This window comes from Petromyzon marinus, unplaced genomic scaffold, assembly GCF_048934315.1.
Source record: "Petromyzon marinus isolate PM22_M1 ecotype Great Lakes invasive population unplaced genomic scaffold, UKy_Petmar_22M1.pri1.0 PM_Scaffold_79, whole genome shotgun sequence".
Lineage (NCBI taxonomy): Eukaryota > Metazoa > Chordata > Hyperoartia > Petromyzontiformes > Petromyzontidae > Petromyzon > Petromyzon marinus.
Window position 1 is genome coordinate 237,512 of NW_027423687.1, and position 16,380 is coordinate 253,891.

Consider the following 16,380-nt stretch of genomic DNA (forward strand, 5'->3'; position numbering starts at 1 on the left):
AGTCTCACAGACTTACACAGGAACCCCATAGCCTCATCAACACAATAAACCCATAGACTCACACCACAGAGGGTCACAGACTTACACAGGAACCCCATAGCCTCATCAACACAATAAACCCATAGACTCACACCGCAGAGGATCACAGACTTACACAGGAACCCCATAGCCTCATCAACACAATAAACCCATAGACTCACACCGCAGAGGGTCACAGACTTACACAGGAACCCCATAAACTTCCATGAGTTTGAAGGTGGAGGGGGGCAGGGGGGACAGGGGGGGGGCAGGGGGGGGCAGGGGGGGGCAGGGGGGGGGACAAGGGGGGGCAGGGGGGGCAGGGGGGGGGCCCTCACACGAGCGAGGAACTGGAGAAGCCGCCGGCTACCCCGGCCACGTAGCCCGCCGGTACCAAGATGGCCGCCGTGCCCGCTCTGCCGCAGGGGATTGTGGGAGCCGCCGCTGCCGCCGCCGGGGGTTGTGGGTAAGGGGGCGGTTTTGCGGGGGGCTGGGGGTTGCGGGGGTGAGGGGGGGTCCAGCGGAGCGAGGGGGCAGCCCTCGCTGTGAGCTCCGAGACCTCCCGGTCGTCATTGGTGGGCGAGGAGGAGAGCGGAGATCGTCGCAGATACGACGAGGAAGGTGACGAGGTGATGGCGGTGGTGGCGGTGGTGGTGGAGGAGGAGGAGGTGGAGGAGGTGAGGAACTCTGGCGGGATGCCGGCGAGAACGGGATAAGAGGCTGTGGGGAAAGATAAGATCAGCGGAATCATCATCAGCAGAATCGTCATCAGCAGAATCATCAGCAGAATCATCATCGGCAGAATCATCAGCAGAATCATCATCAGTAGAATCATCAGCAGAATCATCATCAGCAGAATCATCATCAGTAGGATCATCATCAGTAGGATCATCATCAGCAGAATCATCATCAGCAGAATAATCATCAGCAGAATAATCATCAGCGGAATTATCATCAGTAGAATCATCATCAGCCGAATCATCATCAGCAGAATCATCATCAGCAGAATCATCATCAGTAGAATCGTCATTAGCAGAATCATCAGCGGAATCATCAGCAGTAGAATAATCATCAGTAGAATCATCATCAGCAGAATCATCAGCAGAATGACCGTTATCGGTAGAATCATCATCAGCAGAATCATCATCAGTAGAATCGTCATCAGCAGAATCATCATCATCATCTAACTCCTCCTCTGAGTGAGCGGCGACTCCCAGATCATCTGCATACATAACGTGGTTGACCAATAGGGAGCCGTCTCTCTTGACCGCACCAGGGCATCGATCAGCCTCCCATTGTATCTGCACCAGATGGAAATTCCTCCGGTACAGCCATCGAAGGCTTCACGAACCACGTGGTAGAAATAGATGTTCAATAATGTGGGAGCCAGAGGAAGACTTCCCTGTCGCACCCCAAGGTGAACAGGGAATGGCTCTGACTCCCGGCCACGTGGTTTTACCCGGGCCCGCTCGCCATCATGAAGGTCCTTAATGATCGTGAGCAGCACGAAGAGGGGGTGAGGGGGAAGGGGTCAGGGAGGGGGTGAGGAAGGGGGGAGGGGTGAGGAAGGGGGGAGGGGTGAGGGGGTGTGAGAGGAAGATTTCAATCAACATCGCCACGGGGGGTGGGGGGGGGAGACATGGGGGGAGGGGGAGAGAGAGATGGGGGTGAGAGAGATGGGGGGGGGATGATGGGGGGGTGAGAGAGATGGGGGGGAGAGATGGGGGGGGGAGAGAGAGATGGGGGGGGGGGGGGAGAGAGATGAGGGTGGGGAGAGAGACATGGAGCTGAGCCGCGCGGACCGTAGCGGTGAAGTATGGTCAGACTCGCTCCTAAACAGCACTCGCCCCATCGGCGTGCCAGAGGCTACCCAGGGCCCCTGTGTCTCCTGTGTGAAAGCGTCACCCAGGTGAGTTGTGGGCATTGCCTCTGGGGGGGAGGGGGGGGCGAGCAGGAGGGGGGCGATGCTAATCAGCTGTCATCCTGATAAACAAGAGTGGGTCAAAATACTCACTCACCCTACCACTCACCCTACCACTCACTCACTCACTCACCCTACCACTCACCCTACCACTCACCCTACCACTCACCCTACCACTCACTCACCCTACCACTCACTCACCCTACCACTCACTCACCCTACCACTCCCCCTACCACTCACCCTACCACTCACTCTACCACTCACTCACCCTACCACTCACTCTACCACTCACTCACCCTACCACTCACCCTACCACTCACTCACCCTACCACTCACTCACCCTACCACTCACCCTACCACTCACCCTACCACTCACTCACCCTACCACTCACCCTACCACTCACTCACTCACCCTACCACTCACCCTACCACTCACTCACCCTACCACTCACCCTACCACTCACCCTACCACTCACTCACCCTACCACTCACTCACCCTACCACTCACTCACCCTACCACTCACTCACCCTACCACTCACCCTACCACTCACTCACCCTACCACTCACTCACCCTACCACTCACTCACCCTACCACTCACTCACCCTACCACTCACCCTACCACTCACTCACTCACCCTACCACTCACCCTACCACTCACTCACCCTACCACTCACTCACCCTACCACTCACCCTACCACTCACTCACTCACCCTACCACTCACCCTACCACTCACTCACCCTACCACTCACTCACCCTACCACTCACCCTACCACTCACTCACCCTACCACTCACTCACCCTACCACTCACCCTACCACTCACCCTACCACTCACTCTACCACTCACTCACCCTACCACTCACTCACCCTACCACTCACTCACCCTACCACTCACTCACCCTACCACTCACTCACCCTACCACTCACCCTACCACTCACTCACCCTACCACTCACTCACCCTTCCACTCACTCACCCTTCCACTCACTCACCCTACCACTCACTCACCCTACCACTCACTCACCCTACCACTCACTCACTCACCCTACCACTCACTCACCCTACCACTCACTCACCCTACCACTCACCCTACCACTCACTCACCCTACCACTCACCCTACCACTCACTCACCCTACCACTCACTCACCCTACCACTCACTCACCCTACCACTCACCCTACCACTCACTCACTCACCCACTCACCCTACCACTCACCCTACCACTCACTCTACCACTCACCCTACCACTCACTCACTCTACCACTCACTCACCCTACCACTCACTCACCCTACCACTCACTCACCCTACCACTCACCCTACCACTCACTCACCCTACTACTCACCCTACCACTCACTCACCGTACCACTCACTCACCCTACCACTCACTCACCCTACCACTCACTCACCCTACCACTCACTCACCCTACCACTCACCCTACCACTCACTCACTCACCCACTCACCCTACCACTCACCCTACCACTCACTCTACCACTCACCCTACCACTCACTCACTCTACCACTCACTCACCCTACCACTCACTCACCCTACCACTCACTCACCCTACCACTCACCCTACCACTCACTCACCCTACTACTCACCCTACCACTCACTCACCGTACCACTCACTCACCCTACCACTCACTCACCCTACCACTCACTCACCCTACCACTCACTCACCCTACCACTCACTCGCCCTACCACTCACTCACCCTACCACTCACCCTACCACCACTCACTCACCCTACCACTCACTCACCCTACCACTCACTCACCCTACCACCACTCACTCACCCTACCACTCACCCTACCACTCACTCACCCTACCACTCACCCTACCACTCACTCTACCACTCACTCACTCACCCTACCACTCACTCACCCTACCACTCACTCTACCACTCACCCTACCACTACTCACTCACCCTACCACTCACCCAACTACTACTCACTCACCCTACCACTCACTCACCCTACCACTCACTCTACCACTCACTCACCTTACCACTCACTCACCCTACCACTCACTCACCCTACCACTCACCCTTCCACTCACTCACCCTACCACTCACCCTACCACTCACACTACCACTCACACTACCACTCACCCTACCACTCACTCTACCACTCACTCACCCTACCACTCACTCACCCTACCACTCACCCTACCACTCACTCTACCACCCACCCTACCACTCACTCACCCTACCACTCACTCTACCACTCACTGACCCTACTACTCAACCTACCACTCACTCTACCACTCACTCACCCTACCACTCACTCTACCACTCACTCACCCTACCACTCACTCACCCTACCACTCACCCTACCACTCACTCTACCACTCACCCTACCACTAATCACTTACCCTACCACTCACCCTACCACTCACCCTACCACCCACCCTACCACTCACTCACCCTACCACTCACCCTACCACTCACTCTACCACCCACCCTACCATCTCTCCCCCCCCCCCCATCTCTCTCTCCCCCCCCCCATCTCTGCAGTTAACCAATCAGAACTCACCGTTTTCAAGAAACTCGAACGCCATTGGCTCATCCTGCTGATCCGGTGTGTAGCGGTAAGCATGGATAAGTTCTGGATTCTGATTGGCCCTTGGTGAAGTATGGTGGGTGGAGTTATTGAACGAGGGCGTCTTCTGATTGGCTCTGCTTCTCAGGTGGGCGGGGCTCCGGGGTGGTGGTGTCTTTTGATTGGCCCTGTTCTGCGTGTGAGCAGGGCTAGGAGCGGGGCTAGGGAACGTGGGCGTCCTCTGATTGGCCCGGTCGTACAAATGGGCAGGGCTGGCAGCGGGACTTCGATGAGGTGGCGTCCTCTGATTGGCCCGGTTCTGCGGGTGGGCGGGGCTAGGTGCGGGACTAGGGAAGGTAGGCGTCCTCTGATTGGCCCTGTCGTATAGATGGGCGGGGCTCGAAAATGAGAGCGTTCTCTGATTGGTCCGGGGGTACGGATGGACAGGGCTGGGGGCGGGGCTGGGGAAACTAGGCGTCCTCTGATTGGCCCGGTCGTAGATATGGGTTGGGCTGGGGGCAGAACTAGGAAAGGTAGGCGTTCTCTGATTGGCCATGTCATACGAATGGGCGGGGCTGGAGGCGGGGCTCCGAGGCGGCAGGGGCAGGGGCGTCTTCTGATTGGCCCGCTCGATCGAGGGCGTGGCACAGCGGCTCGGGCTGCGCTCCGATTGGCCGAGGCTCTCGCCCAACGGGGGGTCATCCGAGTCGGGGTCATCGTCGGCGAATCGTACCTGGAGTGGGGTCTGCGGTCGATACGGACAGAGATTATGCAAATTAGACACAATTCGGATGCAAAAAAATATGGAAATGAGAAGCTCATTAACTTAGATCGCACCCTGACCGGGGTGGAAGAGTAGGCCAAAGTCCACTCTACGTGACTCCCGCAGCCGCTAGAGGCCGCTATTTTACTGGTAGGAACCTCATGGTTACACAATCAGCCCACAGGGGATTATTGTGTCTGTCCGCTCGTCGTGCATCCAAAAATGGGAGGGGTGGGGCTGGGTGTTGAGGGGCTGGTCACCCCGTGGTGCCCTTATAAAACTCAACGTTTAACCTACTCACGCCGGCTTGTGCCCGCCCCTCACAGTCGGGCATATTTGCGGAATACACCACCACGTGGTGCCGCGTTGTTGACCCTGGCCATTGACCGAGCAACCCAACGTTCCTACCAGCTCCCTCCGCGGGAGAATGTGTTCTCGAATTAAATGAGCGGACAATAACACGTCCCAGTATATGCAGCTCAAAGCAAGGACTCCTCTAATTACGAACGAGTGAGGTTCCAGAGGTCTGTGTTCGTAAGTCGAGGTGTTCGTTAGTCCCAACTTCACTCCCTGTCCATTACAAACCACGGAGAAAGGTGTGCACACTAAACACGGGGATTGGCAGTAAAAGATGTAGAATCTCCAGTAGATGTAGATGCCACTGGTTCTTCATGTTCTGTAGATGTAGATGCCACTGGTTCTTCACGTTCTACAGATGTAGATGCCACTGGTTCTTCACGTTCTGTAGATGTAGATGCCACTGGTTCTTCACGTACTGTAGATTTAGATGCCACTGGTTCTTCACGTTCTGCAGATGTAGATGCCACTGGTTCTTCACGTTCTACAGATGTAGATGCCACTGGTTCTTCACGTTCTGCAGATGTAGATGCCACTGATTCTTCATGTTCTGCAGATGTAGAGGCCACTGGTTGATGGTGGTGTTGATGGTGGTGTTGATGGTAGTGATGATGGTGGTGATGGTGTTTATGGTGTCACTGGGAATGACGTGTGAGTCGTGTGTGCTGATGCGAAGGTTGTGGTGGTGATGTAAGATTATAAACGAGCCTCTGTGGCTGATGACACAAGCCATGTGTATGTATGAGATTGTGTGTACACGTGTGTGTGTGTATGTGTGTGTGTATGTGTGTGCACGTGTGTATCTGTGTGTGTGGAGCAAAACGAACCCCCTACCTCCTCGGGAACGCCGTGGTGAGCTGTGCCAAGGGGGGAGGGCCAATTTAGATTTGCCATTCCCCTCATGGCGTTTGCAGCCACCGCAGCGGCGAAAAGGGGCTCTGGACGGGTGCGAGGGACTGGTAACACCTCCAACCTAACTACCACTCAACTACGTGGAAAAAAAATCTAACAAAGACTTGTGCCAGAGGCCCCGGGAGGGACAGGCATCTATGATGTCTCCTGGCCAAACCCCATTTGGCAGAGCCAGGAGACTGAATCTCTACCCTCGGGGTTCCTCCAGAAACAGCAAAAAGCCACTGCGAGTGGCCATGTGGAACGCTCACTGCGGAGGAGAGGCTGTCACTCCTATGTCAGGAGCTAGACCGGTACCGCCTGGAACTCTGTGGCATTCAAGATGTCCGGTGTACCGGATCTTGCTCCAGTGACCATGAGGGGTGGGGAGTCCTCTACTCGGGGCAGGAGATTGCTAAACAACAGGAAGTGGCTCTTCTTCTGAACAAAATAATGAAGGGGGCGTGGGAGCGTGGTGGTGAGGTGTGGGAAGCTGTAAGCCCCAGGCTACTTAGGGCTTACCTTCCAATCAACCGGAGGCGAGGAGTGGTGGTCGTGGAGGGATGCAGGCAAGGCTGATGAGTCAGATGGCTTCTATGACCTCCCGTCACAGGTGCTGGCTAAAGTGGCCCCTCGGGATAGAGTCATCTTATTGGGTGACTTTAATGCCCGAGTTGGTCATGATGCTGGCACCTGGTCTGGAGTGATTGGAGGGCATGGGCCAGATCAGCTTAATAACAACGGTAGGAGGCCGCTAGACTTCTGTGCTGCCCATGGGCTTGTAATTACCAACACGCTGTTCTGATATCAGGACATCCACACAGCATCATGTATGCACGCTGGGTCCAAGCAAGAACGTCTGCTGGACTACATAGTGATGGAACGGTGGATGCTGGCCCATGTCCTTGACACCAGGACCTACGGTGGAGCTGATCTGCCCACTGACTTGTCATTTGTAAGATGTGCCTACAATTTTTCCTCTCCAGTGGTGGGTGTTTTTCTAGGATACCATTCAAACCCACAGTAGCCTGGTCCCAGCTAGCTGATGAAAGTTGCAAGCCAGAATGTCATCTTCACATACAGCTGGGGTTGGCATCGTCCCCCCTCCCCCTCCTCCTTATGCCGAGGGGAATGGGCGAAGTTTAGGACTGTGGCTAATTTAGCTGCAATGGCTGCTTTGGGTACACGGTGTAAGCCTCCGCAGAGACCCTGGATGACGGAGGAGGTGTTCCGGCTGGCTGAGAAATAGCGACAGGTCCACTCCCACCGTCTACAGCATCCCACGTCAGAGAATGAGGAGGCTTACCGCAGCCTTCGCTCAGAGGTTCGGAGAGCCGTGCGGCGCTGCAAGGATGAGTGGTGGTCGCGGGTTGCTGAGGTGGAGTCCCCCTCAGTAGCTCGCGATCACAAATCACTCTTTCATTCCATCAAAAAAGTAATGTGCAGTGCCACACCTATCACCATTCGTAGAAAGGTGAACCAATCTCCGACCACCAGGAACAGGTTTGCAGATTTGTTGAGCATTCCTATGTGGTCTTGGGGGGAGGGGAAATCTCTCAACCCGGAAAACATCACGGGGCAAAGTGGGGATGACCCTGCTGAGGCTGCGATGCCTCAAATATAGTAAGAAGTCACCCCCTGTGAGTGGCTGGCTGAGGTGCCATCTGTTGAGGAAGTACTGAAGGCAATCTGGAGTCTGAGACCAGGAAAGGCAGCGGGTAGAGATGATCTCCCAAGCGAAATGCTGAGGGAAGGTGGCGTTTGTATGCAGACTGCCGTACATGACATCATAACGACAGTCAGGACCACTGCACAGGTTCCGCAGGATTGTAAGGATGCCCTGGTGGTCCCCCTCTTTAAGAAGGGGGACCGCACAGACTGTAACAACTACAGGGGCATCTCACTCCTCAGTGTGCCGGGAAAGGTCCTGGCAAGGATTATTCAACATCGCCTCGCCAGGCACGCTGAGGAGAGGCTTGCGGAGCCCCATTGTGGTTTAAGGCCACGGCGGTCCTGCACAGATGCCATATTTTCCATCCTTTTTCTACAGCAAAGGTGCAGGGAATTCTAACAGGACCTACAACTCTGCTTTATTGACCCGTTCAAGGCCTATGTTGTTTGTGGCGAGCGGTGACGCAGTGGTTAGAGCACTGCACTACGATCCCATCGACCCGGGTTTGAATCCCGGCGGTCAACACCAGTGATGGCAATTGTCTGAACCGGTCCTGGGCCTCCCCTAGGTCGACTTAGCCTCAAATTGGTACCTGGTGCGATGTGCAGTAAACATCGCCACTTGGGGTGCTGGCTATCCATCCCCTCGTGTACCGCAGCAGTGCTCGCTAACAGCACTTGCCCCAACAGTCTGTTACAGGCTACACGGGGGATCTTTGTCTTTGTAGGTGCTGCTCGCTAACAGCACTTGCCCCAACAGTCTGTTACAGGCTACACGGGGGATCTTTGTCTTTGTGGGTGCTGCTCGCTAACAGCACTTGCCCCAACAGTCTGTTGCAGGCTACACGGGGGATCTTTGTCTTTGTGGGTGCTGCTCGCTAACAGCACTTGCCCCAACAGTCTGTTACAGGCTACACGGGGGATCTTTGTCTTTGTATGTGGTAGCTAACAGCACTTGCCCCTACAGTCTGTTACAGGCTACACGGGGGATCTTTGTCTTTGTAGGTGCTACTCGCTAACAGCACTTGCCCCAACACTCTGTTACAGGCTACACGGGGGATCTTTGTCTTTGTGGGTGCTACTCGCTAACAGCACTTGCCCCAACAGTCTGTTACAGGCTACACGGGGGATCTTTGTCTTTGTGGGTACTGCTCACTAACACCACTTGCCCCAAGACTCTGTTACAGGCTACACGGGGGATCTTTGTCTTTGTGGGTGCTGCTCACTAACACCACTTGCCCCAACAGTCTGTTACAGACTACACGGGGGATCTTTGTCTTTGTATGTGCTAGCTAACAGCACTTGCCCCTACAGTCTGTTATAGGCTACACGGGAGATCTTTGTCTTTGTAGGTGCTGCTCGCTAACAGCACTTGCCCCAACAGTCTGTTACAGGCTACACGGGGGATCTTTGTCTTTGTGGGTGACACGTGGCCAAGCGACTCCCCATGACACGTGACCCCCACTCCCCCTCCCCCCACGTGACCCCCACTCCCCCTCCCCCCACGTGACTCCCCCTCCCCCCACGTGACTCCCCCTCGCCCTCCCCCCCCCCTCCCCCGCCCCTCCTCACCTGTCGCCCCTTCTGACGGAGGCTCGATCTCAGATCCCCGCGGCTCAGGCCGGGACTACTTCCGGCACGTTGGGCGGAGCCAGCCGCAGCCACGCCCCCGTATCCCTCCGCCGCCGCCGCCGCCGTCGCCGCCGCCGCGGACACGAAGGTGTTGTCCGCCGGGAGCCGCCGCACGGCGCTGCCCTTCGTCGCGGCGGCGGGCAGCGCCGGGGTCAGCGCCGGGGTCAGCGCCGGGGGCAGCGCCGGGGTCAGCGCCGGGGTCAGCGCCGTGTACAGCAGGGCACGGGCCGGGCAGTCCACCCCGGCCGGACCTGCGGGTTCAACGTCGAGAGCATTGTGATGAATGTGGTGGTGGTGGTGGTGGTGGTGGGGGGAGCGGTGGCTGGGTCATGTCGCCCGCATGCCCAGCCACCGCATGCCGAAACAGCTTTTGTTCGGGTCGGATCGTGGGGGCTAAGCGGGCGCGGCACGGGACTAGAGAAGAGATGGAGTGACGTGGTACGGGAGGGCGTGGAGCTGAGTGGACTTGCCGACGACCGGTACCAGCGGTGTCAAGATCGGCCTCTGTGGAGGAGGCTCGTGAAGGACGCTACTGGGCAGTTGGAGGCAGTCGCCCTCCAACAACAACGGAGGGCGGAGGAGCGACGCTCACAACAACGAGCGGAGCGCCGGGTGGCTAAAGCACATCGGGTTGGCACAGTAGGGGGCACAGGTGGTGCATCAGCCAGTCGTCTCAGTCAGTCGACCCGTGGCACCTGGGTCTGCCTCGTGACCTCCTGCCAGTGGGCGTTCGACACTTCACGTGGCCTCAGGGTGCACATGGCCTGGCAGAAGCGTCGTGGTGACGTCACCGCCACTCAGTGGCGAATGGCGGTTGTTGTTGTTGTTGTTGGTGGCACAGCGGTTGGCGCCGTGGTGGGCTCAGAAGCCGACAGAGAGAGAGAGCCAAATTCGATTCCCCAACTCGGGACCCTGCCGGAATTGACGGCGATTATCCGAACCGGCACCGGGTCGACTCAGCCCGAAACGAGCGCCCGGCGCGGTGCGTGAAAACATCGCCACTGGGGGAGACAAAGGCGGCCGGGCGTGGCGCTGGCCACCCCCCCCCCCCCCCTCGTGTGGCCTGCTCGCTCGCTCGCCGCTCGCCACTAGCGGCGCTTGCCCCATCAGCCCCGCCAGAGGCTGTCCACGCTCACCTCCAATCACCGAGCCGGGCAGAGTTCCAAGCCGCCCCCCGCCGGCCCTGCCGATGGGGCAAGGGGGGGCAGGGGGGCCCCCCCCGCCCCGCTCCGGACCCCCTCCTCCTCCCGCCACGTCCACCAACGCAGCGGCAGCCATCGTCGTCGACATCCTCCTCCTCCTCCTCCTCTTCGCGTCCTCGTCATCATCGTCCTCGTCATCATCGTCGTTGTCATCATCGTCGTCGTCATCGTCTCTGAGCTCTCGCTTCAGGGTCCCCATCGCAATCTCCTGGCGCCCGCCCTCCCCCCTCCTCCTCCTCCTCCACCTCCTCCTCTCCCCCCTCCGCGTCACCGATGCCGCCGCTGCCCTCCGCTTCCCCCGGCTGCTGCCCTTCTTGCTGCCCCGGGCGAACCACAGGGCGTTCCCGCACTCCAAATACCCGCCGCTCGCCTCCTCCGACTCCTCCTCCTCCTCCGAAGCCTCGTCCACCCCTAGGTCGGCTCCGACGGAAGCGCCCGACCGCCGAAAATCGCCGCCGTCGGCGACGTCGCCGCCGAAATGGAACCACTCCGGCCGGTCCCGCAGCTCGCACTGTAGACTCCTGCAAATCCGCCGCTGCTGCTGCTGCTGCTGACGATGACGACGACGATGATGGACGACGACGTCGTCGTCATCGTCGTCGTCGTCGCCGTCGCCGCCGGCACCGCCCCGGAGGTGGTGACAGCAGCGCTGGCGGCCGCCGCCGCCGCGGTCAGCCAGCCGGGCCTCCGCCGCTCCCGGCTTGCCGCTGCGGCGGTGGCGGCGGTGGAGGCGGTGGCGGTAGCAAGCGGCGACCAGCCCTGCGCACAGCGCCAGCAGCGCCAGGGCGGTGCCGCCGGCCACGGCCAGCGTGACCGTCCGTCGGTTCAGCTCCGCAACCTCCTCCTGCTGCTCCTCCAGGATCCCGAAGGTGCTGATGAGGTCGCCTTGTGGGTGTGCCTGGATCTGTGGGAGGGAGGGGCGGGGGGGTAGGGGGGCACAGGGGGCATGGGGCCGGGGGGGGGGGTGCACTCAGTCACCCACTCAGACAACCGCTCAGTCACCCACGCAGTCACCACTCAGTCACCCACTCAGTCACCACTCAGTCACCCACTCAGTCAACCGCTCAGTCACCCACGCAGTCACCGCTCAATCACCCACTCAGACAACCACTCAGTCACCCACTCAGTCAACCGCTCAGTCACCCACGCAGTCACCGCTCAATCACCCACTCAGACAACCACTCAGTCACCCACTCAGACAACCGCTCAGTCACCCACTCAGACAACCACTCAGTCACCCACTCAGTCACCGCTCAGTCACCCACTCAGACAACCACTCAGTCACCCACGCAGTCACCACTCAATCACCCAATCAAACAACCTCTCAGTCACCCACTCAGACAACCAACTCCCTCAACCACCCAGCAACTCACTCAGCCAACCAACTCCCTCAACCACCCACTCAGCCACTCACTAAGCCACCTGGTCAGCCACCCACTCAGCCACCCACTCACCCATCAGTACTACCTCTTCTCTAGCCCGTGCCGCTCCGTCACAAACTAAGTCACCACCTACTCAGCCACCAACTCAGCCACCCAATCAGCCACTCACTCGGCAACGAACTCGGCCACCCACTCAGCCACTCACTCAGCCAACCAATCAGTCATCCACTCTTTTGTTCAGCCACGCCCTGTTGTTTGGCAGTCTCCTGCCCCAAGTGGAGGACTGTCCACCTATCATGGCGGCAGGAGCCAGAGCCGTTCCACCGGACCCCCTGAATGCTGCAGAGATCCAGGCAGTACCGGTCCAGCTCCTGACAGAGGAACGGCAGCCTCTCCTCCGCAGTGAGAATTCGACAATTGAACGTGGCCACCCACAGTTACTTTTTGTTGCTTCCTGGCTCCACCAAATGGGGTTTGGCAAGGAGATGTCATAGACGCCTGTCCCCCCCGGGGCCTCCGACGCAAGCTTAGTAAGAAAAAATTCCCACGTGGTTGAGTGGAAGTAAGGCTGAAGGTGGAGGCGTTACCAGCCCCTTGCACCCATCCAGAGCCCCCATTTGGCCGCTGCAATGGCTGCGATGAAACAAGAAGAGACCAGCCGATTGGAATTGGCCGGTTTCCCCCCCCCCCGCCCCCCCATCCATGGCGTTGCTCAAAGACCTAAACGCCCCGGGGGGGAATATTTTCCGGATATTCGAGGCTCAAGCCAAATCCCCGCAAGGGAGGGAGGAGGGACGCCGTGAGGGCGACGGTTGCGGGCCGAGAACTCCAACGACCACGCGCCCAGCCTGAGCCTCCTGCTGACACACGGCCACCGACCCCGGCGTTCCTGCGGCTCTTCAGCGCCGCCGGGACCCACGTGGCGCACGTGAGCGGTGCCTCTACCATCGCCGCCACCACAATCACCACCACCACCACCAACCCTCCCGCACCCCCGTCTTGTCAGGGAAGTCACTCGCTCTCTCACTCTTCACGTTCTGTAGATGCCACTGGTTCATCACGTTCTGTAGATGTAGATGCCACTGGTTCTTCACGTTCTCTAGATATAGATGCCACTGGTTCTTCACGTTCTACAGATGTAGATGCCACTGGTTCTTCACGTTCTACAGATATAGATGCCACTGGTTCTTCACGTTCTGTAGATGCCACTGGTTCTTCAAGTTCTGCAGATGTAGATGCCACTGGTTATTCACGTTCGGCAGATGTAGATGCCACTGGTTCTTCACGTTCTACAGATGTAGATGCCACTGGTTCTTCAAGTTCTGCAGATGTAGATGTCACTGGTTCTTCACGTTCTGCAGATGCCACTGGTTCTTCACGTTCTGCAGATGTAGATGCCACTGGTTCTTCACGTTCTACAGATGTCGATGCCACTGGTTCTTCACGTTCTGTAGATGCCACTGGTTCTTCAAGTTCTGCAGATGTAGATGCCACTGGTTCTTCACGTTCGGCAGATGTAGATGAGACTGGTTCTTCAAGTTCTGCAGATGTAGATGCCACTGGTTCTTCATGTTCTGTAGATGTAGATGCCACTGGTTCTTCACGTTCAGTAGCTGTAGATGCCACTGGTTCTTCACGTTCTGTAGATGTAGATGCTACTGGTTCTTCACGTTCTGCAGATGTAGATGCCACTGGTTCTTCACGTTCTGCAGATGTAGATGCCACTGGTTCTTCACGTTCTACAGATGTAGATGCCACTGGTTCTTCACGTTCTGTAGATGTAGATGCCACTGGTTCTTCACGTTCTGTAGATGTAGATTCCACTGGTTCTTCACGTTCTGCAGATGTAGATGCCACTGGTTCTTCACGTTCTGCAGATGTAGATGCCACTGGTTCTTCACGTTCTGCAGATGTAGATGCCACAGGTTCTTCATGTTCGGCAGATGTAGATGCCACTGGTTCTTCACGTTCGGCAGATGTAGATGCCACTGGTTCTTCAAGTTCTGCAGATGTAGATGCCACTGGTTCTTCACGTTCTACAGATGTCGATGCCACTGGTTCTTCACGTTCTGTAGATGCCACTGGTTCTTCAAGTTCTGCAGATGTAGATGCCACTGCTTCTTCATGTTCTGTAGATGTAGATGCCACTGGTTCTTCACGTTCAGTAGCTGTAGATGCCACTGGTTCTTCACGTTCGGCAGATGTAGATGCTACTGGTTCTTCACGTTCTGCAGATGTAGATGCCACTGGTTCTTCATGTTCTACAGATGTAGATGCCACTGGTTCTTCACGTTCTGTAGATGTAGATGCCACTGGTTCTTCACGTTCTGTAGATGTAGATTCCACTGGTTCTTCACGTTCTGCAGATGTAGATGCCACTGGTTCTTCACGTTCTGCAGATGTAGATGCCACTGGTTCTTCACGTTCTGCAGATGTAGATGCCACAGGTTCTTCATGTTCGGCAGATGTAGATGCCACTGGTTCTTCACGTTCGGCAGATGTAGATGCCACTGGTTCTTCAAGTTCTGCAGATGTAGATGCCACTGGTTCTTCACGTTCTGTAGATGTAGATGCCACTGGTTCTTCATATTTTTTAGATGTAGATGCCACTGGTTCTTCACGTTCAGCAGATGTAGATGCCACTGGTTCTTCAAGTTCTGCAGATGTAGATGCCACTGGTTCTTCATGTTATGTAGATGTAGATGCCACTGGTTCTTCACGCGCAGTAGCTGTAGATATCACTGGTTCTTCACGTTCGGCAGATGTAGATGCCACTGGTTCTTCATGTTCTACAGATGTAGATGCCACTGGTTCTTCACGTTCTGTAGATGTAGATGCCACTGGTTCTTCACGTTCTGTAGATGTAGATTCCACTGGTTCTTCACGTTCTGCAGATGTAGATGCCACTGGTTCTTCACGTTCTGCAGATGTAGATGCCACTGGTTCTTCACGTTCTGCAGATGTAGATGCCACAGGTTCTTCATGTTCGGCAGATGTAGATGCCACTGGTTCTTCACGTTCGGCAGATGTAGATGCCACTGGTTCTTCAAGTTCTGCAGATGTAGATGCCACTGGTTCTTCACGTTCTGTAGATGTAGATGCCACTGGTTCTTCATATTTTTTAGATGTAGATGCCACTGGTTCTTCACGTTCAGCAGATGTAGATGCCACTGGTTCTTCAAGTTCTGCAGATGTAGATGCCACTGGTTCTTCATGTTATGTAGATGTAGATGCCACTGGTTCTTCACGCTCAGTAGCTGTAGATATCACTGGTTCTTCACGTTCGGCAGATGTAGATGCCACTGGTTCTTCACGTTCTGTAGATGTAGATGCCACTGGTTCTTCACGTTCGGCAGATGTAGATGCCACTGGTTCTTCAAGTTCTGCAGATGTAGATGCCACTGGTTCTTCATGTTCTGTAGATGTAGATGCCACTGGTTCTTCACGCTCAGTAGCTGTAGATGCCACTGGTTCTTCACGTTCGGCAGATGTAGATGCCACTGGTTCTTCACGTTCTGTAGATGTAGATGCCACTGGTTCTTCACGTTCTATAGATGTAAATGCCACTGGTTCTTCACGTTCGGCAGATGTAGATACCACTTGTTCTTCACGTTCTGCAGATGTAGATGCCACTGGTTCTTCACGTTCTGTAGATGTAGATGCCACTGGTTCTTCACGTTCTGCAGATGTAGATGCCACAGGTTCTTCATGTTCGGCAGATGTAGATGCCACTGGTTCTTCACGTTCGGCAGATGTAGATGCCACTGGTTCTTCAAGTTCTGCAGATGTAGATGCCACTGGTTCTTCACGTTCTACAGATGTCGATGCCACTGGTTCTTCACGTTCTGTAGATGCCACTGGTTCTTCAAGTTCTGCAGATGTAGATGCCACTGCTTCTTCACGTTCGGCAGATGTAGATGCCACTGGTTCTTCAAGTTCTGCAGATGTAGATGCTACTGGTTCTTCATGTTCTGTAGATGTAGATGCCACTGGTTCTTCA

At 56.2% G+C, this 16,380-nt stretch overlaps 1 protein-coding gene across 1 annotated transcript in view; it reads right to left on the reverse strand.

Moving 5' to 3' along the window:
- Positions 1-337: 337 nt before the first annotated feature.
- LOC142923840 (uncharacterized) overlaps positions 338-16,380 on the reverse strand; it is a 29,971-nt gene continuing 13,928 nt past the window's right edge. Inside the window, exons 7-10 of the mRNA XM_076064825.1 lie at positions 11,244-11,902; positions 9,737-10,118; positions 4,477-5,227; positions 338-738 (exon numbers count right to left, since the gene is read on the reverse strand). Of these exons, the coding sequence (XP_075920940.1) occupies positions 353-738; positions 4,477-5,227; positions 9,737-10,118; positions 11,244-11,902 (2,178 nt within the window). The 3' untranslated portion in view covers positions 338-352. The remainder of the gene's footprint in view (positions 739-4,476; positions 5,228-9,736; positions 10,119-11,243; positions 11,903-16,380) is intronic.